At 35.4% G+C, this 26,563-nt stretch overlaps 1 protein-coding gene across 2 annotated transcripts in view; it reads left to right on the forward strand.

The window, feature by feature from the left end:
* The window catches only part of CEP135 (centrosomal protein 135), a 42,016-nt gene extending 16,376 nt beyond the window's left edge, over nt 1-25,640 (forward strand). For both annotated transcript variants that reach the window (XM_074822604.1, XM_074822603.1), the window contains exons 9-27: nt 245-460; nt 1,037-1,102; nt 2,086-2,236; nt 3,237-3,430; nt 3,900-4,043; nt 4,579-4,722; nt 6,173-6,250; nt 6,415-6,566; nt 8,607-8,722; nt 8,793-8,947; nt 9,444-9,499; nt 10,518-10,686; nt 13,889-13,999; nt 15,808-15,993; nt 16,941-17,150; nt 18,131-18,333; nt 22,508-22,612; nt 23,020-23,166; nt 24,972-25,640. In XM_074822604.1, the coding sequence (XP_074678705.1) occupies nt 245-460; nt 1,037-1,102; nt 2,086-2,236; nt 3,237-3,430; nt 3,900-4,043; nt 4,579-4,722; nt 6,173-6,250; nt 6,415-6,566; nt 8,607-8,722; nt 8,793-8,947; nt 9,444-9,499; nt 10,518-10,686; nt 13,889-13,999; nt 15,808-15,993; nt 16,941-17,150; nt 18,131-18,333; nt 22,508-22,612; nt 23,020-23,166; nt 24,972-24,993 (2,625 nt within the window). In that variant the 3' untranslated portion in view covers nt 24,994-25,640. The remainder of the gene's footprint in view (nt 1-244; nt 461-1,036; nt 1,103-2,085; nt 2,237-3,236; nt 3,431-3,899; nt 4,044-4,578; nt 4,723-6,172; nt 6,251-6,414; nt 6,567-8,606; nt 8,723-8,792; nt 8,948-9,443; nt 9,500-10,517; nt 10,687-13,888; nt 14,000-15,807; nt 15,994-16,940; nt 17,151-18,130; nt 18,334-22,507; nt 22,613-23,019; nt 23,167-24,971) is intronic.
* Nucleotides 25,641-26,563: the final 923 nt, after the last annotated feature.

Raw genomic sequence — 26,563 nt, forward strand, 5'->3', positions numbered from 1 at the left:
ACCTCAGGTTTTGGAGACTAGATAACAGTGTAGTAATGAATTCCTTCACCTTGCACGTTTGTAAAATCATTTTTTTTCATGTTGATAAACTTTACGTTCTAAAAATAGAAAAGCTTGCCACTTTTAACAAGATGTCCCTTTTTTACTATGGATATAGAGATACTGTATTTCAGAAGATTGGGAGAAATGTTTGCTACCAAGTTTAACAATACATGTTAATGTTTTAATGAAAAATATCTTTCAGGTTGAATATCTTCAGCAAAAAAACAAAGAACTTGAAAATCGCATTCAGGACCTCTTGGACACTAAACAAAATGTGACTAGTGAGGTAGTGCATTTAAGCAATAAGAATGAAGAACTGTGTCAAGAACTGAATGAAATAGACCACTTAGCACAGCAGTTGGAAAGACACAAGGAAATTGTTCTCGAGACTGCAGATAAGGAAATAGGAGAAGCAAAGGTAATCACTAATATGTTACAGTGTGAAGAATCTGCTCAGCTCTTAGGTGGCTTTAAATCTTTTAATTGCAACAAATGACCTATTGGCTTGTAAATGAAGATTAAAAGAATATTTTTTCCAGTTTATTAAGTATTATACAGAATTTCGCACTAAAATGTGATTAATCACAGCAATTTTGTTTCTTCACTGTGTAAGGTGAGATGATTTTAGTTAAGAAGCAATCTGTCTTCCTTCTTCTGTTAGCTTAGTATGAAATAAAATTCTGAGATACTTAAAACTATTGATAGGTAATAGATATTTGCAACAGTGATGCCTGTGTTTGGAGGTTTTTTCCTATGAGGAGTCATGCAATGATTTATTTAATTGTTGCACTCCAAAAGAGCATGGGTGTGTATACCACAATTTTGTGTGCTTTCAGTTCATAGGAGCTTTACTACTTAAAATTTATAACATTACAAGGAACTAATTATACTTTATTTCTTACAAAAATAGCCTGTTTCCTTAATTTTTTTGTAACAAAGCAATTGTCATTTTGAATGTGTAACTTTTAACATATAGGTTAATTTTCATTGATAGAAAGAAATTGAAAGAAAACACAGTGAAATTCAGGATCTCGAAGAAACAATAACAAGGCTTAAATCAGTAAGTAAAAATACTTTCAGTTCTTGTTTGTAGCATATTTATCATACTGTCACCCACATGATTCTTTCATTTATAATAAAATTTAACAAGAGAAATTTTATAGTAACCCAAAACTCTGTTGTAATAAATTACTAATTAATAAATGAAAGAGCTAAAGAAGCTACATCATATTGTTACAAAAATAAACTGAAAGAAACCACTGTAGGCAGTATGGTTGACTATGTCCTTATTGTACCTTTCCTTATTTCTGCTATCTGAAGTTGTAATTTCCATGACGTAATCATTTTTACCACAAACGAGTTATGACATCCTGGAGGATTTTCTTCGTTTAGAAACTACTTTGTCTCTTAATCAGCATGTGAATAATTATGCAATACTTGGCTCACTCAGAAACAAAGCATAGTAGCCCAGATGAAAAATATCAGTATTATCAGCTCCTTGAAGACCAAACTCTTTCCAGCATATAGCTAGTTGTGTATTAGTTGTGTACAGTGTTTTGTTTTAGTATTTCCAGTGAACTTCAAAATACAAAAATATTTCATTTTCAGGTCACCAGATTATAGGAAAGACATGCCAAATAGGATTTGATTATCAGCAGGGTTGGGTTGACTGAGATGCCGTATTGTGATGTACTTTAACACCAACAGTGTTACTAAATGCCATTAAAAATTATTTCTTGCTTTAATTATCACTTTTTTCCATGTTTGTACCCCACTATCCTTCTGGTTAGTTTCTTGAATTAAACAAGGCTTAATCTTGCTTGTTCTGTTACTGATTGCAAACCATGTCAAAAGTAATACTTTGATGTCATAAAAAGTCGTATAAAGCAATGATACCCTTTAACAAATGTTAAAGCATAAAATATCCAGGTTAAACAGAAGTAAACAGTGTCGAATATTAAAAGTTTAACAAAATGTTAAATATTTTTTTCCAAATGGCGCTATTGGCACTTCTAATTTTTGCAATAATATTTGTTACTTTAGGAGTTGTGCTCATGTCGTAGGGAGAACGAGAGACTGCGTGAAGAACTCTTTGGAAAAGCAGATGATAAAGAGAATCTTGAACTGTTGTTAAGCCAGCTTGAACAAGAGAAACAAAGGCTGACAGAAAAAACAGAGAACTTAGAAATTAAAGGTAAATCATCAAATGTAGATTCCTGTAAATTATCTTCCTATAATTTTTGAAATAGAAAAACTTACTTAGTTAAGATACAATTAATAATACTAAAAGACTTGATATATGTAAATTAAAAGAAGACTGTAGGTCTTCAGTCGGAACTGAAGTGAAAACTTTTGTCACGGAAACGTTTTCATTCTGTATGTGAGAACTGAAAGTTGAGCTTTTTACTGTGATCCCACAGGATATCCTAATAGTACTCGTGTTGGAGTTTCATACAAAATAATTTCTTTTGTCCAGAACTGTTTTTATTCTCTGTCTTTCTGAGTAAGTGAATTCGGACAGTGTCTCTTGAGAGCTTTATCCAGCTGGATCTTGAAAACCTCCAGGGATAGAGATTCCACATCTCTAAGCAACCCATTCCAATGTTTGTTTATCCTCAGAGTAAAAGAATTTTCCCCTGTATTGCTTGTAATTGCCTGTAGCAATTAATCGCCATTGTTCCTTGTTTACCTACTGTGCAGCTCCATGAAGAAACTGGCTCCATGTTACCTATAACCCCCTCTTGGTATTGTCAGTCTGCTCTTGGGTCCCAGCTCTTCTCCAGGCTGAACAAGCCCAGTTCCCTCAGCCATTCCCCACAGGGCAAGTATTCTGCTCCCTGACCAGCCTGGTGGGCCTCACCTGGACTCACTCAAATTTATCAACATCTTTCTTGTACTAGGGGGAACAAACTGAACACGGTATTGTAAATGTGGTCTAATGAGTGCTAAGTAAAGGGAAATAATCACATCCCTCAGTCTGTGTCTCTGCTAATACAGCCCAATATGCTGTTAGCCCTCTGTTGGTTCCAAAGCATGCTACTCACTCATGTTTAGCCTACTCTCAACCAGGACTCCTACCTCCTTTTCAGCAGATTTGCTGCCCGGTTGCTGGGAGTTAGCCCATCCCAAATGCAAATGATGTCTTTGTGGAAATTTATGAGGTTTCTATAAAGTTGTTTCTATTTCTTTTGCAGAACGAGAACTTGTCCTAGAAATAGAAAGAATGAGATTAGAATATGGTATAGCCCTAGGAGACAAATCTCCATCTCGCCTAGATGCATTTGTAAAGACTTTAGAAGATGACAGAGATTATTATAAGCGAGAATTAGAATATCTTCAGAAAATGATAAAACGAAGGCCTAGCCCAAGCCGTAGGACTCCAGAGAAGGTAAAGTTCCTGCTGTTAAGACAAGCTGAAAAGTAATTGAAGTACTGCAGAACCATTTAAGGAGCTATCAAATATATTTTCAAATTCAGTAGCAGTAAAGGACTGTAGTAGTTTTTTAAATTATATTCTTAATATAAAAAATTAACAGAAACTCCAGTGAACTTGCGTTTTATTTTCCTTTTAACATTTTACAGTAACATATTATTGGTCAGTTTGTTTGAAGTAAATAGAACTAGATGATAAACAGAAAAAGACTGAAATCTTATTGTTAGATATTTTGCTTTTTCTTCTCTACAGTTAAATCTTGTTTAAACTATACCACCAATGCCAGGCTTTTTCTTGCAATTAAAATTTATTATGTATGTATTTCTCCTATATTACTAATAATGTGAGTTCTTTATTTTTTGTATTAATTATCCAAATACTTTAATTAGTATATTTAATGTAAATTTTATTAATCACTTTGCAGAGTGAAGATCTTAGATTGATCACCAGAGAAAGAGATGAGCTACGGTCCATGTTAGACAGATTTGAAAAACACATGATAGAAATTCAATCCAATGTCAAGTTATTGACTGCAGAAAGAGATAGATTAAATGTTCTTTATGAGCAGGTAAGAAGATATTGTTTATAATTGACATAACCGATTAACGCTTGTTGTGCTGTTGCTTATTTCAAATGAAAAAACTCCTCTCTATAATAGAACTTGAGGAGTATAGACCTACTAGAATACAATCAAGAATAATAAAATATACACCTATTTTTATTACTTGCTAATAAAATTATGTTTTGCAAAGTTAGTGTATTAACTTCAAAGCCATTATAACTTACTGTACATTTGTAAATGAGAAAGATCAGGAAAAAATCAATAGAATGAAGGGCAAGGATATAGGCTAGAAAACATGGAAGAAGTAGTAGTTAATTGATAAGAAAACAGTGAAGGTAGGCTATGCTTGAAACAGTAAAAGGGTGATGACTATGTTGGCAGCATAATTTGTCATGCCACTGGGAATATATTTTAGTTATCTAGGGAAAAAGAAGACTATAATAGCACTTCTATTGTAATAACAGCATTGAAACTCTTTTTTGTTAGTGTATACACTGTTAATTGTAATCCATGTATGCTAACAAACAATAATCTTTTAAAGTCTCGGGGTGAATTGAACAGGATGAGAAGAGAAGCAAAACATAGTTTAGTTTCTCAAAGTCATGTGGAAGAAGAAAGAGACATTGCACTGACTGACTTTAGAAGAGTAATGGCAGAAAAAGAGAGCCTCAGAGAAAAATTAAAGGTGAGCTTTTTTAGTTTCTTTGCTTACAGTGAGGTGGCATATAGGGAAGGTTTATACAATAACGCTGTGTTTGTATCTGGCTGGCTGTCAGTTTCCCTCTTCAGTAACTTTTGAACTCATCTGATTTCAAACTCACTTGAGAGAGCTCAATGAATTGTCTGAATTATCCTTGTAAACGCAGTTCCTAGGTGGGGATAGGGGGAGAGGAATATGCTTTAAGTGTCCGGGGGCAAGCATGGCATCACCTTGTGTGAAGAACCCTGATATGAAGCCCCAACCACAGAATGTTTTTCACAGCTACTTCAAAGATGCTCATGTGTCACATGTGGTTCTTACTGCACAAACTGGGGACTTTATGGAGTTTCTTGGATTAACTAATCTTTAGTTATTGCTGCATCTTGTAGCAGAGTATATTTTAAATGGCATCTAACTGAACCATCAAACATGAATTCATAGTGATCCAAGTTTAATTATTTTTAACTTTAAAAAAAATACTTGTTAATGCAATAATTTTCCTGTTACTCTGGCCTTTTAATATCTGGTATTAATGTACATTAATATCTTATTTGGTTTTAAGTCAAGAGCATATGATTTCAGGGGGCTTTCCCTGACTTCTTTATTGGGTACATTAATAATGTATACAGGTTTTCAAAATGTCCTGAAAATTCAGAAATTTAAAATCGTATTAATGGACTGATCCAAAGACAACATATGTCAAGATTGACTGTACGATGAACGTTTCCATAGTTTGATTTACTACCACGAAGATAGAGAACTGTAGTGTATCTGAATGCAGCACCAGTAACTGACCTCTTTGCTTAAACCATGTGCATGCAATGGAAGAGATATGCTTCCAGCTCCATCCTTTCTTCTTGTAGGTGACTGCCAACATTTTGTATGTGTGTCACTTTGAAATACCTGCACAAAAACACTTATCTCATGCATTTTTAGGAAGTTTGAGAGTTTGCTTAATAATTTCACTGCACTTATGCAGACAAGTCAGAGAACAGACAAATCATTTAAAAAAAATTTCTTCATAGACTTGGAGAAAGACCAGTTAGGCTTTGTAATCTGTCATATATTTCATATTAATTATAATTTCATAAATTAATTTCAAACCGCTTAGGACATTAACCTATACATCCTTGCAACCTTTCATATGGCCCTGTAGCTCAGTAATGTTCCTACAACAGCTCACAAATATTAATTTGGTTGGGACCAAATATAAATACACATTTCTTCAAAAAAACCAAATGCACAACCAATCACCAAAACCAAACTCAGTGGCGTATTTTCAGCTAATGCTCTGTAGTTTTAGAGAGAGAATTTGGCACTTGGTCATTCATCTAAGAAAGCAGAGCAATGTTTTCTTAAGCATTAATCTTAAATTTCCATGGTTAAATCTAAAAATGTGTATATTATAACATGTAATTCTATATTTCTGTCTCAGATTCAGCAAGAAGCAGCTAACCTTGAAAAATCAAAGATGCAGCATGATATTTCAGAACTGGAGAATAATATCCAAGGAGTAAGTGCATTTGTAGGAAGTAAGCTTTTATTACTTCTAAAATAGGATAGGCTTTGCAAGCAATTGATTTTGCTATCTGTTTTCAACTTAAAATTATTTAAAAGCCAAGTTGTGATAGCTTTCTACAACAATAACATGTTTGGCTATTGTTTTTTAAATTGCAGTTTGAGATGGAAAGGTGTGAACTAAAGACTACAGTCTCTATCCTGAAAGAAAGAGTAAACTCTTTGGAAAATGAGTTAAAACTGAAGTCCAGTAAACTTGCCCAGACATCTGATGATTCTTCTCAATTTAAAGCTGAGATTTGCTCACTTCAGTAAGTATAATGCAAAATGGGGTGGTCTTTCAGAGATCCTAACACCATGTTGTTTGCTCTGTGACCATATAGCAGAGTTGAGTTTCTGGGAAAGGCCATAATATATTTTCAAAATCACTTGGTACTGTTTTTGTCTTAAGGAAAAATATGAGTAAGGAAAGTGCTGTGGTGGCTTTTCACAGCAAGCTCCTCCTGGACTTATTTGATGACCAGGTATACTGATAATTTTCGTGGCTAATTGTGAATGAAAATTTTCTCCTCCTTCTAGATTTGTTTCCTCTAATAACCATGTTCTCTGCTTATGAACATAGCAGAACAGAAAATTTCTAAAAGGATTTCCAAATGCTGTGTGTTAAAAGGAAGACAGATACCTTTCAAACTGCAGCAGTAGGAGTAAATTGTGCCAGTTTTACAGGGTTGTCAGTAATACTGAAAATTTTGTGCCAAGCATTAGGCAATGATATTCCGCAATTGCGTGGTTCATGGAGAGTCATTTTGTAATGGCATTTTACTTGAACTGGTTTTCTTGTGTCACTCTCTTTCATGTGGTAATACTATCACACACATACTACAGTTTTGAAAGTTGATATCTCACAATCCATATACACAGCCTGTGGGGATTTGACCAACTTGCTCAGAACTGGAGGATCAAGTATACCCATGTATTTTAAAGGTCTATTTAAACTTGCAGGATCATTGCTGTAGTCTTTTAAAGTTGTTTTAGAAAAGAGGTCCAGGCAACTATCTAGGTGTGAGGGAAAAAGAAGGAGACTTAGAGAAAGTGGAAATAGAGTATTGAATAAATCTGGGCAGAAATTTGGAAATCTGGTATTTGGTTTAGGTGGAAATGACAGCCTTTGATGTAAGAGGTCACTACAGGATAGGTAATACTGTAGATGAGATCTTTTGGATGTTTTACAAGGGAAACCAAGGTCCTTGGCTCACACCCCCACCCCTCTGCCCCCACCTGAACAGTACTATACTGCACTGTATAACAGTACAATAGCAGGGTGGATAACTGAAGAACTGAAGCTGAGAAGCAGGCCTTTGAGTTCATCTAATGCTCCCAGTTACAAAGAAGGCTGTTAGTAAAGCAGTTAGTGTATTTGTTGGTAAAATAGTGACAACATTCATAAAACTGAAATATCTTGTTAGGTTCCTTATAATTTTAGTGGAAAGCATCGATATTATAAAAAGGAGGAGATAAGGAATAGGGTTACAGAGATTTCAGCATTTGGTTCTACTTTGTGCATGGTATAGCTGTGTTTGAGGTCCCCCCCTTTTTTGTTTCCCCTCTAAAGTTTCACTCTAAACTGAGTGAGAGCAATCTTTATCTGCAGACATGCTGTGTTCCAGATTAGTGTCTTTTTAAAAAATTATAAGCTTCTCTAGCTTTTGTGGTATCCCACTTCAGAGGGATTTTTATTTCCTGACCTGTTTTGTAAATAGTCCATTTAATTACTTTGGAGTTTTGTTTTGCATTTTTTTTCCTAGGTCACTCCAATATTTCTTGCTAAGCAAACAACTGTGTGGGTTGATGGTTTCATGTATCTTTCAGGCTCTATATTTCTTAAAAGTAGGATCAGAACTGTAGCTGTCAATTTGGTTGCTCCTTAAAATGTGGTATGGCTGATAATCACTGCTATGAGGTACATGTCAAAATCTTGATAAAGCGAAGAGTCAGAAGACACAAGTAACGAGAGTTACATGACGAAGAGTGACAGAAATCAGAGGAAATGAATGTTTCAGATTATGATGGTGGTTCCACCAAGGTTCCATCACTCCATTTTTGGAATGGTGTTGAGGAGGACTTGATGAAAGGGTCCAGAGCAGCCAAGCGGTGTTGGCCTCAGCAATCCTCCAGAGCGGGAGGGAGGGGACTGGTGAATATGGCACAACCCCGTGCTGCTGGCTGGTATGACACAAGCCTGCCATGAGGTTATGCTGGAACTGTTCCAGCACTTCAGGCAGCTTAAGAGCCATCAGCTGATGGCCCTGAATAGGTCCCAGACTTGTTTCAACTGCATACCGATTTTCCAGGCTCTTAAATGACCGACTGCAGAGGTCTGTTGAAGATTTACAGCACCGACTGTCCCTGAAAAAGGATGAACTGCAGTCAGCTCAAGAAGAAATTGTAAAGCTAGAGGAGGAAATAGGTAATCCCTAGTTATTTTTATGCTTATGTCCTGTTTTTAAAATAGAAAGTACTTATTTGTGTCTTTACAGATAGGTTAAACCAGAGGAGCACTTCGCAGGATGAAGCAGTCAATGTGCTTAGAAGTACTATTACTGTCTTGGACAAAGAAAAGGACAGTCTTCAAGAAACGGTAGATGAAAAAACGGAAAGAATTGCATGCTTAGATGACAACTTAGCTAACAAGGTATGTGCAGTAAAAGTGTTCCTTTGCAGTCGGTCTGGGGATTTTTACGGCAGTTGTGTTTTAGGGAGACATTTTGCCTTGATGACAAAGCGTGTGCAGAGCTCTAGGCCTCACATAAACACTATGTTTGGACTTGGCCAATACAAAGAGTCATTTGCCAACTCAACGGCATTTTAATTATGGTTGTTAGTGTATTCCCTAAACACTCCAAGAAAACAAAGAAGTATTTTTTGCATTTTGCACTAGGAGGTATTTATTGAGATATAAGGTTCTAGCCTGAGGTGACAGAATCTATAGCTTACTTCTGTTTTTTTGATGACAAGACAATCCTTTCTCAGTAAAGACAATAAGCTTGTAAATTTGAATTTGCAAAGATGGAATTACTTATTGGTGAAGGGTAAAATAAAGGTTTAAATGTAATGTTCTTTAACTTGAAGTATCCTGTTATGCTGCAGTATAATAATACCTAATACAACTTTTGCTTTTATTTTCATAGGAAAAAACAATTACTCATTTACGTCTAACTCTCTCTGAGCTGGAGTCCTCAACAGAGTAAGTAAAGACTAGGATGCCTTCCTCAGTGGTTTTATTTTATCCAGTGGTTTTAAAGTGAAAGTAGATGGCTATTTTAGTTATTTAGGTGAAATGGAGTTAAGTCGGTGTAAGTCAAGTAAAGGACTGTAGTGTGATGAGAAAGATGTACACAACTTTCGAAGAGACTTCCCTGCAATTATATTGCAGGCTGCTAAAATACTGTTAAGCCAGCCATTGACAATTGTTTGTCTCTTATTTTTCCTAAATTGGTAACGTTTCTTAATTCTCAGTTAAGAAGTAGCTTTATAGTATTCTAAGTCCTCCACTAGATATTATTAGATTGACCTAGGTAAAACTCAGAGCTGAACTCTTAATTATTGGCAAGCTAATTCTTCCAGCTTAAGCTGCCAGCGCACTCTTAATTAAAATATGTAGTTTTTAGCTGGGCTTTATCTGATCTTTCTTTCTTGCCTCTTTGTAAGTATGACTTTTAAAGCTATAACTTTTAAAAAGAAAATATTTAAACATCAACATTTAAACATCTGAAGACCAGTGTAACTGACTATTTCGTACATTGATGCATGATGTGTCTGTGGCAAAAAACGAATGCAAAAGTTTACTTCAATTCACACATATTTAGATTTCTACTTTTTGTTTAATCTCTTCCTTACTGTTTTGATTGTTGTCTTTCAAGTGTAAGCTATCTGCCTTCTTCCTTTACGGTTTATAAAATATGCAATGGATAACATACTGTAACCACTACGAAACACAGATAAACATAAGTGTCTGTACTTGCCATTTGCATAATAAGATGCATCTTAAAAGTTGATTAATTCCATTTTATTTGTGCATATTGAAATTTTACATCCTTATGTTTATGTTTAGACTTAGTTTGTCAGCCTTCAGAGTGCAACAATTTTGTTTGAATTTTTTTTAAAAAAAGCTTTTCCATATCCAAAATCCACATTTGATCATTTTCAGCAGTATGTCGTATAGTATGAGAAGGAACAACTTAAATAAGATTTTCACTTGATAGCCAGATGAAGGACATGCTGAGCAACAGAGACCGTGAGATATCTAGTTTACATCACCAGCTTGATGCGTCCCATGTAGAGCTTGCAGAAACAGGAAGAGTAAAGGAAATAGCTCTGAAAGAAAACAGACGACTGCAAGATGACCTAGTTACAATGGCCAGAGAAAACCAGGTATGAAGGCAGTACGTAATACTGAAGTAGTAAACTATTTATTGCTTGCTTACATCTAGTGGTACATCAAAACTGCTGTATCCTCAATTTTGGTTTCGTATGTTTAATTATTGGTATTTCTTGAACACTGGGATATTAAAAATGACTGGGCAGAAATTGTGAAAGCAATTACTTTAGATACTTAAGCGTTGTCAACACAGTGAAGGAGTAATAGACAAACTTTCAGTTTAGTCACCCTTCCTCAGATTAAAAAAGGAATCTAAGTAAAATAAATCTGGGACATAATTGATTACACTATAATGAAATTATGTTAATTGGTTATATCACTTGGTAGCTGGTATTTAATTGGTAAAAATTAGTTTTTATTATCTCTGGAACAGGGGTTATTGAGAGAGAGCAAGAAACCACAAAAGCAGGTATTGGGTTATTAGCCAGGTGAAAGGGAGAGGGAGGAAATTGCTAGCACACTGGAATTTGTTCTGGTGCATAGCGATTCATTAGCTTCCTTCATCTGGTTTCCATGAAGCATTGGATGTATTGAGTGGGGTATGCCATGTTTTGAGATTAGAATGTTTTGGAATGCAGATGTTAATGTTTGTGTTCTGTGAGCCTTGGTAATGATGGTGGTTAAAGAGGTATTGGCAGGTTTTGACTTTCCAGTTCTGGCAAGGTTAGTTGCCATGCATGTGTGTTGCTCTGCAGGGACTTTGCTTTCACTGAGGAATAGGGAAAGGTTAATGTTGGGGAAGAAAGTATAAGAGGGTTTAAAAGCTACAAGACAAGGGATTGAAGAAAACTTATTTTTAAGGTATGATAGTCCTGAATAGTCTGAATTTGTTTCCTGATTTCAGGAATGGATAAGGATGCACAGTCGATGGGAATAGGAGGGGTTCCCCTTCCATTGTGTCAAGGTTGTGTGGGGTTTTTAGATGGTGAATTCAAATGTGCCATCTATTTCCCTAGAGGAATGTTCTTATTGGATTGTCTTTGCCTTGGTAAGGTAGGTGTCATGGTGAGGTTGTATCTTAGAGTTCGGCTGTATATTGCATCTTTTTTTGTGTGTGGCTTTTGTTTTTTGTGGACATTCTGTCCAGGTACTTTATTTGACTGCTTGCAGAGTTTTCTGTTATATCTTTGTATTTGTATTAGTTTTATATGATTTCATCTTTCCTTAGCTCTGCAGTAGTTTAGAGCCATAAGGTACCTCCATGCTAACAGCTACCCAGTCAGTAGCTTTAGGCCAAAAGGCAGGTGGGAAGTGGGTTATGGTTGCCCAGTGGACGCTTGAGTTGGTTCATGTGTCTTCGCAGTCAGCTTTCCAGTTGGGAGGTATACAGTACTTCTCAGCTGCTGATGGGCAAATACATTTCCTTGTAAAGTGCATGCTGTAAAGCATGACTTCACTTTACATCAGTTACAGAATGAAAGTTGAAATAAAATCTTTAATGCCTTGAGGAAGGCATTTTCGTAGGGTATCGAATATTTTATTGAAAGCTGAGCTATCTCAAGTTGATGGTGTAGGTTAAATAAAAACTTTGCAAGACAGAAATAGTTGACAGACTCAGTGAATTAAACTGTTTGATTATCATCGTTATTATTCTTGTGGCATCTTCATCTGGAGGTGTTCTCTAGGGGTCCATAAGTTAAACCAACCATTGGTGTGTAAGGCTCATTCTTCCAAGAGCATAAGGGGCTTATGTAGTATACGTCTGTTTGCACTCTTCCCAATCACCATTGCTCCATCTCTTCTTCCTTGGAATTCTCTGGGTCTGGGATCCATGGCTTGGAGAGCCTGAAGTGCATTCAGTCTTGTTAATCCCTTACATTGTTTGAGGAATAATGAGTTGGTTTTGCACACCAGCTGGTTACTGCTGCCCAAAAGCCTCCCAGATCCAAATGCATGACGTGGATGTCCCTGTACAATAGAGGGTGCATATGGACAATATGTAACAAAAATGTCCAGTGTTTTATAGGGTAAGTAACATTTTTTTTATTGGGCTAAACATTAGAAAGACTATGTAGAGAATATGTGAATGTGATTTACAGAACTAGCCCAGAATTTTTTTGCAACTCATTACATTCAATTTGTATAGCAAATACAACTATTGCAGCTTATCATGAGACTGAAATGCCTTGTACAATTTTGATGCTGAGATACAATTGTTTGTTTGAATTCTCTGTAAATGCCAACACTAAAAATAATCAGGGCCTTGTTAGCTAAAACATTTATTTCAATTCCCCTCAGTCAACCCATCTGAGTCTGAAGCTAGAAAATACAATATAGCAAGATGTTTTAAGTGATGGAGTACCCTGAATAGTTCTTGCAAAACCTATGGTACATAGATACATAAATAGATATGTGGGTGTATTATTGAAATTAGAGATGCCATTCACACAGGTTTCTAATAAGATGAAATATGAAATATTATCCTCATGTGATGACGAAGCTTTCCCAGTGTGCTTGGGAAGGCTACCACAGAGACAAGCAGACTGATTTCAGCATACGCTAAATAAGGCACACAGTTCTAAGGCTGCTGTTAATGAATATCAAGATACCACAAAAAGAAGATGGGAAAGAAATAAGGCAATATCCTTTATTTCCCCTACATTTGATAGTAGGGATAGAAGAAGATATTTGCCTTTTTGGCTCTCTGGGCTAGAGGACTCAGAGAAAGGTGAGAGCTGAACATGAAAGGGCCAGAATTAGCAGTTCCCACATCTCAAACAAATTCCATGGTGCATTTTTGATGTCTAGATATGATCTTAATAATGCATTTAGTTATTTTATCTTGCAATTACACTTTAAAATAAATGTTATTTTGTTATAAAGTTGACTTCCTAGAGACACAAAACTTGCCTTCGCTCAGGGATAGTGCATCTTAAGGCTAGAAGAATCCCAGCTGCCAAACATCTGTATGTTGAACTTTCCAAAGATCAGTAGGGAAGCTGCAGATTTTATGAACTGGTATGATATTCATTGTTTTCTATGATTATTCTTGCCCAGAAAGCTCTTTGGTGTATCTGAGGTGGTAGGGGATATTTCTGAACTCTACAAATCCCCAAGGACTTTGACTAAATTACTTAAAAGTAGACTAGAATGAAATCTAGGGCATATGCAATTACTTTGATTTAGTCTGATACAGTAATATACAGTGATTAATTTACTCTAATGCACTGTTTTGCCTTTATGTAATCTCTTTAGGCTATCAGTACTGAGCTTGAAGATGCAGTACGTGAAAAAGAAGAAATGAAAAACAGAGTTCATAATTATATAACTGAAGTGTCCAGATTTGAGACCTTGATGGCTTCGAAGGTAAAAGTATAATCTATAGGCAGTCATTCCAGTTTTCAATAAATCCATTGGGTTTAGAGTATAACACATTCTCGTTAGGATACAATAAAAAAAAAAAAAATATATGGTTTGGGTCCTGTTTTCCCTGCCTGTCCCATTTTCTTCTTTTTTTTTTTCCTTCTTTGCTCTGCAGTGTTTCAATCTACTAGTGGATTCATGCAAACCCTTATTAGATCTGAAGCACTGATAAATTCTGCCACATCACAATGTCATTAATTATGTTTCAATTGGCTGTAACACTGGAGAATAACAAACAAATCATGTTTGAAAGTCGTTTTGCTTTTTGAGTTTTGACAAGGCAACTAGTAAAATATCTGGTACTATTTCATGATTCTAGGCAACAAGCAGCTTATATGATGGTTTTTAATATTCTACACCTTTTAAAATGAGAAATTTTATATGTAGTTCTGCAGGAAAGTGAAAAATAGCACACTGGAATGTTCTCTCTGTGAATAACAATTCAGCGTTTTTGCTGTACTGACAAAACAGTTGTCTTGTTAAATGTATTTTATCCTGATTCTTGGGTTCAAAAGTGTGACGTGTGTATTAAAACTTAAAATCATTTAAAACAAATAGAGTTTATGATAAGACAATGTGAACTGGCAACTTTGGGAAAGAAAGAGTTTTGATCTGACTTTGACTTGTATGTCTAGATGAATGCATGTAAATTCAACCACATTTTACAAGTAGGAACTGAATCATAGAGAAAAAATTAAGATCAATAGTATCTTAGCTTAGAACTCTCAGTTTAAAACACTTGGAAGTTTAGTTTTTAAGAATTTTATAATATATGTCCAAAGCACTTCAGCTACAGATGTGGTCACATCTTTGGCAAATGAGTCCAGTTATTCAAGTCGGGTACCAAGAAGCTGTAGAATATACAGCCAGTGACCAGTTACACAAGACTGGTTTCAGGGATTTGCCTAGTGCTACATCAAGATGTTGCCTGTGGAGATAAGGATTTACATTTCTGCACAATATTCACTTGCTTAATCATGAGTTTCTGTTTCCTAGTGCCCGGCCTCATTCTGTCTGCACAGTTCAAGTTCTGCAGGAAACAGAATGAATTTCAAAATCAGTAGCTTTCCTCATTGGATAAGTTTGGTTCATACTAGCAACATGCTTATCCTGCTGTGCATTACATGAACAGGGGAAGAAGGGAATGGAGCTAAATAAAGAATAATAATTAATCACTGCTTTATAATATGCACTTGCAGTTAGGTCAGATGAAAATTCACAAGCAAGATTTGTTCTATCACTGCATAACTTGTAAGCACTAAAGCTTGCAGTTTTTACTTTTATGATGGACTGCTTAGGTGTATATGCCTGAATGGGTTATCAGTCTTTCAGGTACTGCTGTAATAAAAATATTTGTAGGAGGACAGCAAGTAAAAGAGCTGAAAAAGGACTCCTGCTGGAATTTCTTGAAAAAGGCAGCACCGGGATCAGTACACCTCAGTAATGTGACCGTTGACAATGCAGAGATCCAAGATAACTCCTCCCCTGGGAGCCTTGAAACTCATTAGCAACTGCTAAGTGTAAATACTTCCATTTAATAAAACTGAATGCCATCACTGTATTTATTTAGTATTTGGATTTGCAAAAGGGATGATGCCCTTTAGTGATTGCTAGATAGTGGGATTAAGAAAATGGAGAACATTCTACTTTCTTCTGAGAAAACTAAGAGATTGTAGCGAGTAGGCATGAAATAAGATTAAAGACTTTGAAGATATGTTGATCACTGCAGAGTAATTTACTGTTTCATCTAGGAAAAAGAAAACCAAGAATTGCTAGAGAAGTTCCGAATGCTGCATACGCAAGCTGAAGACTGGGAAATGAAGGCTCATCAAGCTGAAGGAGAAAGCAGCTCAATCCGACTTGAACTCCTTTCTGTAGATACAGATCGGAGACATCTTCGGGAGAGAGTAGAACTTCTGGAAAAAGAGATTCAAGGGGTAATAACTTGTGCAATGAAATGCTGTCAAGGAAAGTGGGATACATTCAAGTGTTTTTTAACAAAGTCAATATACTATTTTTAATGCTTTAATGGAAAATAATTCCTATACATGAACGTTTCAACTGTGGACACTGAGTTCTTGAAACAGTAACTGAGTTTGGTTAGACATGCTTTCCTTCTCCCTTCCTTGCTTTCCCAAAATTTCAGTCGCAGCATATACTTAAATACCTTTAGATGTCTTCTGTTGGGTGATCATTGCTATTAGGTTATTGTCTCTGTAAGAATCTTGTTTCGTTGCTTCAAAATATTTGCACATAACATTATGAGTATTTGGTAAGCTTAGTTCTTGCATTTCTTCGAAGCTTTGAAGGAAGCATTTGAAGCATTGGTGGCTGGGGTAAAGGTAAAAATCTGGTAGTAGTAGTCGTAGTAGTCCAAATCCAGAATCAGGATTCCATAATACCAAAACCCAGACCAATAGCATAGAAAATACTGAGGTTTATATTTTAGAAGAAGTAACTTCATGGAGATCAAGGAAGTTTTAGAGTATAATAGTTGTGGATTGACCATATTTCGTCTCATGCTTTTAATTACCCCAAAATGTGAGAGACCTTACTATTGTAAGCTGAATAAAGAATAGGTTGTATTTTGTGGGATTTTAAGCTTTTAATTCTCTTCTGAAGCTGGAATCCAGCCTCATTCCACTCTCATATAGTACTTGTGTAAATTCTTCACAATGGTGATTAAAAATTGGAGAGATGGTTTATTAGTTGTTCTTAGCTGTGATTTAGGGAGAGGAAAGGAGAGGAATGTAATAGAAAGTTAATCTTATAGGGAAAGTTGACTTTGAAGGGAAAAGAAAGTATTAAAAAACCCCTCCTGTTATCCAACAGAGAACTGTTAACATTTAACACTGAAGGGGTATCCATATTTGTGTTTTTTTAGCATATTGTTGCACATCAAGCATATGAATCCCAGATCTCCTCCATTACAAAAAATATGTCCAAATTGGAAGAGGATGTTAAGCGTGAAAATCAGGACAAGTCTTCTGTGTTGGCGGACCTGGCTTCTGTGAGGGAACTCTGTGTAAAACTTGAGTCTAACAAAGAACTTTTATCTCGACAGCTGACATCCAAAAGCATGGATTATGAAAGGGTAAGCAGCAAAGGCAAATTTAATTTGCTATAATAAAATACCTTCCTTTGCTTTTAATGGTTTTTTGGAGTAAAGAATAAATTACTTCTGAGAGCCAAGTAAGACAATTTACACCACTTGTTTTGCATTTATATATAAATCTTGCAGAATACAGATCTATGTCTGTGGTTTTTTGTACAAAAAGAAAGGAGTTTCTTTCATTCATTATCACTACAAAATGTGACAGCAGTGGTTTTTGCTATACCACAGAGACAAATTATATATATTTGGGTTTATGTACTGTTTTTTAATTTACTCCAATTTTAAACTTTTCATAAAAAGTGAATAGTGCACTTCTTATTTAGCCATTGAAGACTTTTCCCTAATGGATTTTTTTAAATTAAATTGAAATGTAAACTCAGCTAAAGTTCATCAAATATTTTGAAATAGTTTAAACACTTCTAAGTATCCATAATTTCTGAACTTTTTTCTTTACAGCTGATTGTTGTGTCTACTTAGCGACTTGGTCAAGCTTTCTGTTACTGTAATAGTCAAGACCTTGAGAACAGTAGTTCTCATCCCCATAGAATTTGTTTATATTCATTGAATTAATGAGGAAAACAAGCATTCTTATCTTTTCAGCAAAAAACAAGAAGCTAATTGTGAGCTAACCTCATCAAATAGAATGAAGTATAGTAAATACTATTTTTCTACTTGTGCAAGTTCCTACTGCTTTTAAAAGCCAATTAGTGTTCTGGGTATTCACCTAAGCATTTCCAGCACTCAGTAATCCAGTCCCCAGTAAAACATCTGACAGATGTACAGCTTGAATAGTTTTTAACTAAGTATAGTTTTAAATAATTGTAGGCTTTAATTTGTTTTGTGAGCTGTTTCCTATTCACTTTTACGAAACTTCCAGTCATTTCAGTTTTTATAACAACTCTTCGTGAAAGTGTGTTTGTAAACCAGTGTATTAATAATGTATAAAATTTGTGCCCTAGGTTCTAGGTGAATTAGAAGATATAAAATCAGAAGCAGAGTTGTTGAAAAAGCAGTTATCCAGTGAGAGACTTACAGTTCAGAATCTTGAAACATTGCTGGCTACTAGTAGAGACAAAGAATTTCAGAATCATTTAACATCCCATGAGAAAGATTCCGAAATTCAGTTATTGAAAGACAAGCTAACACTCGCCGAGAGCAAACTGTAAGTTTTAACAAGCGTGTGTATGTCTTACTTGGTTTACAAAGAAACTTTTTTCTGTGTGGCAATACTTATTCACAAACTCAAATTCTTGATGTTCAGTTTGGCTGGGCAGATTTTTGCAGCTACGTCTTTTGGCCTTTTGTGGCATTGTTCACTTCAAGTGATCTTTCCTATTGCTTTCATTAGTCAGGACTGTGGTGGACAACACTAGTACAAGCAGTAAACTTAAACAGGAGTTCCAAAGGAAACCTACTCCAAAAGGAAGGAACACCCTGCTGAGTTTTCACAGTCTTGAGAATAAGCACTCAGTTTCTCTCTGGATTTGTCCCCAGTCTGACTCCAGAAAGTTGGCTTCCCTTTCTCTGCTGGTCATGACTCTTTCTACCTCAGTCAGGTACAGGAGGTGATACCTTTCCTGAAGTTCACTTGTCTCATAGAACTCTGCTATCTTTTCAGTGCAATCACTCAAATCCTTTCCTTCTAAGCCTCTTAGTGGACATAAATACCTAATGGCAAGTAGCTGATCTGTTGCAGACATAATTTCCACTACAGAACCAGCCAACCCATGATAATTTGTAAATTAATTTCTCTGTTGAGTACATCTATAAATGTATGTATGCTTTGCAGCATGATTTGGATATTTAACCTTTTCATCAGAGTGTATCAATTCTCAAAATACATAACCACCTCTCTCACAGGTTATGATTTTTCTGCTTAGCTTCAGGAAGCAATTTAATTCAACTCTGCTTTTTAAGCAAAACATATTTTTACTTGGCTTTGAAGAGTTTAACTGTGAGTTTAATTATTAAGAGAACACAAATTTTCTTAGTCTTGAACTATGTTTTATGTTCTTATATTGGAGAATATTCTGAAGTCCTAGCTCCTTTAGAACAATGTGGATTCATCAAGCATCTTAAAGCAAATTGAAAGTAAAATTTTAACATATGTGTACTGCTCACAAAAAAATACCAAGTAGATTAAACCCATGGTGAATGTGAATTGCGTACCTGAAGATGCCTGTTGTCCTTACTTTGATTAAAGTAAGAATCACTTACATAATAAATAGTGAAGTCATAGTGCTTTAAAAAAGCAAAAGTACTTTTGCTGCTATTAACTGTTAAGGAAAAAGTCTTGTATTGTTTAATATTCCTTTGAAATATAAATAGAACTAAACCTGACACCTACACTAAATGTGGCCAGCACTTTCCATTATAGCTAACTGCAACTTCTTATGCCATGTATCTGCCTAGAGTAGAAATAACTTTAACACTTTTATGGAAGAAAGACTAATCTGTTTGGAACAATTAAGTTAAGGGGGGTATATTTTGTGTATATGAAATTCATGTATGAGAAGAGGGGGATTTAAACAATTTTCTTCATGATATGGAGCAGGGAATTTGAAGTTTCCATGATATGTGTCATCATGACATGGTAATTCTCCTGGGCATACATACACTAGCCAGTGACTGTAGTGGTTTCTGCATTAAATAGCAAGAAGGAGGAGTAGCAGCTGAACGTAGATGGTGGTGAAGAGTAAAGTCAAAGTAGAATTTCATGAAAAGAAAACCAGATACACCCACTTAGTAAACACTGAGGTAGGGAGAGAAAGGAAATATATGGAAGGTAAAAGGACAGATAATGCTTCCTTATGAGATATAGAATATAGCATACCTAAACAGTTAAAAGCTATCTGTATCTTGGTGACACAAACGTTCAAGAACAATGCTTTTGGTTGACTTACATAAAGGCTACAACTCACCGCTGATGATGGTCCACCTCAGGTAGCAGTGATCTCAGTGAATATGTATATGATGACACTATTAATCACCCCTGTGCAACTCATTGCGTCATGTTTTAGAATTGTTGGGTTTTGTTTACTTGGGGGGAAAAAAGTTAATTGTGAAAAAAAAGTTAATTGCATACAAAGAACAGGAACTAATCGAGTGTCCTGACTATGAAATTAAATGTAAAAGTTACAAAAAAACCCCAAACCCAAACCAAAAGGCAAACCTCAGAAAGGAAAGAAGGAGGTTTTCATTTAATTTAGCTTCTTTAAGTACAAACATTATGAAACTCTGTTTAAATAACTTCATAGTAATTTTTTCACAATTTTTCTTCTACACACATTGTAGGGTTCCCTTCTTGTTTGTTTTAAATATCAGTACTTGCATTGTTAATAGGATGCGATATTCCAGGAAGAAGGCAAATGTTCTCTTGGCGGAATAGTGGCTATTCTATTGAATTGTTTTCCTCTGTTTATCTCAAAGGTTCTGCATGTTGCTAGGCAAATGTTCAGGTGTGAGGAATAGATAGTTGTATATACCTTATTTTCTACTCTTCAGTTTGTAGTAGTTGCCATCTAAAGAACAGGAACTTCAGATGCTCACACCTGTGACTGAAGTATGTGACAATTATCTTTGTGTCTTGCAAAATATAAAAATTCATTTGACTTGGCAAAATTTCAGTTCTAACTGACAAAAATCATGTGTCAATATTTTTGGACATTATTTACAGTTTTGGCCTTATTGTGCCTGTGCTTCCACTCTGTTTATAAAATGGTACTGATAGAACCTCTGACTTCAGAAGGATTCTCAAAATCAAGTTTAGCTTGTGAAGTTCTCCAGCGCTGTAATTTTGAACTCTGTGAAGAGTGAGTAATTGTGTCACTTGGTGCTATTTGGGTGATAGTACAGTAAATGAGATCTTGAGGCTCTACAGTGATTAATTATTAAATAAACAGAGAATATTGAATAGCCAAAATGTTTGTTGAGAGCTGTCTGTATCTAGTGTGAAAGAGCCAGATGTCCTGTGAACAAATAGTATATCATCATGTAATCTTACTATATGTTTATTACTGTGCATAGGGGTTCCAAATTAAAGTATTTCTTAATTTTTAAGTGATTTACTTCACAATCTGAATTTTGTTTAAATGTCATTGACATGGAATAACCTTAGAACTCACAAAACTATCTGCTTTTCTTTCTTTATTTTACAATAATGATACTGGGCCCTGAATTCTTACCTCCATCCTGAAAGCATATGCCTGTCTCTGAAGGACTTAGAATAAGATATCATCGAGACCTCTTGTCTTCTGCATCTGTTCTCAACATACTGGATCAAGATACCATTCTAGGAATTTTACTGATGAATAGGGAAAACAATTTAAAAATATTCTGCTGTTCTCGTTGGATCAAATCTCAAGTAGTTTGCATCTTCCTGGAGTCAGAGACCAGCAGGTGCCAGACAAGAAGTCTGTGACCGAGCTAGGAGTGGAAATCGTTTTCAGAATTCAAGTTCAGTGCTTTAGCAATAAACTAGTACATCTCTACTTCTCCAGAAGTGACTTTTGAGCACTCCACCTCATATTGGCTTTGAAGACTCTAAGGAATAACATATCTGTCTAGATTGTGGTTTAGACAACTTGTTGTACACTCAATGATTTTTTTTTTTTTGGCTTGCTTTATAATGCAGTTAATCATGTTTTTCAACCAAGCACTGAGTTGTCCAAGCTGATGATTTTTCTGGGTAATATATTTAATTTTGTTACTCAAGATTTTCAAGGCTGCTTTTCATTTTGATTCTTGCAGTTGAAACAGTTGGGCCCAAACACCAGGGGTGTAGTTGATAAGCTTTCAGACTCTGGGTTTTGCTTGTCTGAGCTTGCATTAATACAGCCTTTACTTAGTTTTGATTCAGTTGTGTTCATTGCTAGCCAGATAGTTCCAGCCTACTTGACAGAATTTTTACTGAAGCCATATTTGTTATATTTGTATTTTTTGTGGATAGTTACTACTTTTTTCATCTTTTTTTAAGTGTACATATAGATACCATCTCGCGTCGCAACAGAGGGCAGTAAAACAATAAACTGATGATTTAATTGTTTTGTCTGTTTTTATAAAACATTTGTGTTTACCTTTGTCTGAAAAAGAACATGATGTATTGTAGTAAGGGTGTAGTGAGAGGCTTGCCAGCTTTTCACTTCTTTCTCACCCTAGGCTCTTCCAGAAACATTCTGTTGCGTTCACTTGGTTCTTGCTGCTTCTCATTTGTCTTTGATTTGATCTGTGTGAAACACGTTCAGTATCTATTTCTGTTTTATCTTGTTCCAATTTGTCTAAGCTCCTAGCTGGCGATGTTCAAAGAAAACTTTGTTGCTTCTCATGATTTTTTTTAGAAGCAGCTATAATAGAGAGGTTCCCATACTTCGAAGTAAAGTTGCACAGCTGCAGACTGACTGTGATGTTTTAAAAAGGCAACTGACAACTGAACGATTTGAACGGTAAGAAGCTGTTTTTTCAGTGAGGTGACTCTCCTCATTTCTTCTTTCTCACTTTTAAAACTGTTGCTTTTTTCCATAGTGAGAAACTGTTATGGAAAATTGTGTTCCTATTATCATGAAAAATCTCATATTCTCATCTTGAAAACTGCTTAATTAAAAAAGAAAAAAAAATTCACACAGTTTCTGAGTTCCCTCAAAAATTTTGTGAGTTTACCATTGTACCTAAAAAAGAAAAAGCCTTTTCTCATGAAAACAAGAAGTTGAGTGACATTTTGAGGAAACAAGGCTCTTTAAAGAGTATTGTGAAAATCATCAAGTAAAAAGATGGAAGAAAAAGTTACGTTTTCTTCCTTTAACATCCTGCATTACTGAAGCGTTATGTAATTGAAATTGCTATCTGTTGGTAGAGAGCGTGCAATTCAGGAAATGCGTCGACATGGTCTCTCTACATCATCATTACGTGCTTCACCTCCTCTCAGTTCAACATTAAGGTCTCCCTCACATTCTCCAGAACGTACCATTGTAAGGACAACTGATCAAGCAGCAGCTGAAAAGTAAGCGATTTGACTTTAGCAGATTGTTTCTGTGTAAGAGTTAGGTTTAAACTGTTTCTAAATGATACTTTTTTAATTACATTAAATTTTCACACACTTTAGGTGGTTCTAAGTTCTTCTTTTGTTGACTCTCCTACTATAAAATATTGATTGGAAACGATAGATGCAAAGGACTCTTCAAAGACCATGTAATGTAATGGATTCCCATTCTTGTTTTCGTTAATGGTCTTGCACGAGCTGACAGCTTCCACATATATTTCACCTGCTCATCATTACCACCAATTATATCCAAATATATATTGCAAATCTATTATTGTTATCTCCAAACAAATGGCTCATATTAAGAGAAATGCCATGAAATTCTCTCCAAGGACAGCAATGAAGGAAAGGCACTCCGTGGGAGAGAGTCCAACTAAAATGCATTTGAACCCTACAGATTAGATGAAACTGTCACTAAAACAAGTGCATGAAAATAATGAATGCATTTTTCATTGTTAATGCTTGAATGTTATGAATGTCTTAAGATCATGGTCACTAGAATCCATAAAAAAGAAAACAAAATCAACCTCTCACCTGCTCATTTTCACTGACATTTTCGTTCTTTTAGAGATCCTTGTTGTTTTAGATGATGTCAGTTTTGTGTTACAGGCTCGATATTGACTTTATAACCCATCTGTCCTATAATGCATGATAAATTGCAGTGAAGAGTGGAAGGATAGGGAGAGAGAAACAGTGATTGGTGATTGTTTTAGGAAATATGTGTGCTATAACAGCTATACAGTATACTAGAACAACTCATGAATCTAACTGCTAAACTCCAGGAAATGGAATTCCAAACTTTAAAGATTTTAAACTTTATTTTTGTTGGTAAGTACATATGGCTTGTTCTTAAGCTCACTTTTAAAACGAAAGTTTCCTGAGAACTGAGGTTGGCATGGCATGATCCACGCTGTCAACAATTTTTCTCTTCTGCGAGTTTTTGGACAAAGCAAAAAAAGGGAACTGTAGCAAATGAGATATTGATAGTAGGGATGAAACAGAAGTTATGACTTTTGATTTACTGGTGAGACATTAGGCAAACCCTGTTACATTGCAAATCAACATTTTGACCGAAATAATGATAGATAATATATTTCTGAGAATGAGTATCATCAGTAGAGAATTGTCTTTAGTCTTCCTTGCTTTCCAGTGAGTCCCAAGAGCAATAAGAATAGTCCAGTTGCTATACTTGAAGAATACCATACAGTGAACTATTTTTATCCTACTGTTTGTATACTTAGTTTTAACAATGACAGCTCTGTACCATATCTTACCAGAAAATATCCCATTTTCATTAAATATATATATTTAAAGAAAGTGGTATTTAACAACTGAATTTATACACAGTTTAATTTTTTACTATCTTGCCTTTTAAACCTATCAATGAACTATTACATTAGAATGATCTTGGTAGTACTATCACCATCTTTCACCCTACTTATTTATTCCTTCCTGGGAGCTTGCCACAGTAAAGTGTACTCAGTAATTACCGTTCTGTAGTGTTACAACTGTTTTTTTCTCTAATCTGATTTAATCTTCTCAATAATTTTTCTCTTCCTCCTCATCTCACGTTTACTTTGTTAAGCATTTGAGCAGTGAGTCAATGAACTGAATGTAGAGTCTTAGATAGTATGCTAATAGCTGATATTCAGGAATAACAGAAGAAAATATGAGGAGGCTAAGTTTAAGTATTACTTTTGATCCTAACACTCATTATTAAAATATAATAGATAGTTTTATTTTTAATTTTTTTCTTTCTCTGCCAGAAATGTGAGCTTCAAGGAATAACCAGTACTTGAGCAACTGAAGCATTACCTTGTTACAAGGACTTTCTTTTGAAAATTATGAAGGCTGACTTGTATTCTACCTCTGTTTTCTTCAAATCGGTGATTACCTTTGAAATTTCTGAGAACCAGCGAAGTAATCAACTTTGCAAAATTCTGGTTTCCCAACTGGCTGGGGTGACTCTTTTTTGCTGGCTGTTTGACAGGTTTTATATCAAGGCTGGCTAAGTTTTGTTACTATTTTGCAAATGTAATAATTATAAGAAGGAAACAAGTACTTGATATGACAATCTCTTGTTTTCATTTTACTATTTTAATTCTGTTTGCTTATCTCAAATGGTGACAGAAGTTGTTCATCTTAGCATGAGCTAACATAGAATAACATACACGATTGTCTTAAAAATGCTGAGCCAGTGTATGGCTGATGATTTCCTGTTTGGGCTTTTAACAAGTGTTTTCTGTTTACAGGTCATTCTTCATGGTATTTAAAAGTACTGATTATCTATTTTGTGAATGCATTTTGTTTACCTTTTCTTAATAAAAAAAATCAGTTATTGTTTTTGTCATCTAACAACTTCTCTTTGTTTAATCTTTGTGTGAAATTGCATTTTAAATATCCCAATATTAAATAAAAAGTGAAGTGAAAAATTATATTTTTAAAGATGTATTTAAATCATTTAAATAAACGTGTGGATAATCACTGCTATGAGGTACATGTCAAAATCTTGATAAAGCGAAGAGTCAGAAGACGAGAGTTACATGATGAAGAGTGACAGAAATCAGAGGAAATGAATGTTTCAGATTATGATGGTGGTTCCACCAAGGTTCCATCACTCCATTTTTGGAATGGTGTTGAGGAGGACTTGATGAAAGGGTCCAGAGCAGCCAAGCGGTGTTGGCCTCAGCAATCCTCCAGAGCGGGAGGGAGGGGACTGGTGAATATGGCACAACCCCATGCTGCTGGCTGGTATGACACAAGCCTGCCATGAGGTTATGCTGGAACTGTTCCAGCACTTCAGGCAGCTTAAGAGCCATCAGCTGATGGCCCTGAATAGGTCCCAGACTTGTTTCAACTGCATACCGATTTTCCAGGCTCTTAAATGACCGACTGCAGAGGTCTGTTGAAGATTTACAGCACCTACTGTCCCTGAAAAAGGATGAACTGCAGTCAGCTCAAGAAGAAATTGTAAAGCTAGAGGAGGAAATAGGTAATCCCTAGTTATTTTTATGCTTATGTCCTGTTTTTAAAATAGAAAGTACTTATTTGTGTCTTTACAGATAGGTTAAACCAGAGGAGCACTTCGCAGGATGAAGTAGTCAATGTGCTTAGAAGTACTATTACTGTCTTGGACAAAGAAAAGGACAGTCTTCAAGAAACGGTAGATGAAAAAATGGAAAGAATTGCATGCTTAGATGACAACTTAGCTAACAAGGTATGTGCAGTAAAAGTGTTCCTTTGCAGTCGGTCTGGGGATTTTTACGGCAGTTGTGTTTTAGGGAGACATTTTGCCTTGATGACAAAGCGTGTGCAGAGCTCTAGGCCTCACATAAACACTATGTTTGGACTTGGCCAA

This window comes from Strix aluco, chromosome 4 (genome assembly GCF_031877795.1).
Source record: "Strix aluco isolate bStrAlu1 chromosome 4, bStrAlu1.hap1, whole genome shotgun sequence".
Classification (NCBI taxonomy): Eukaryota; Metazoa; Chordata; class Aves; order Strigiformes; family Strigidae; genus Strix; species Strix aluco.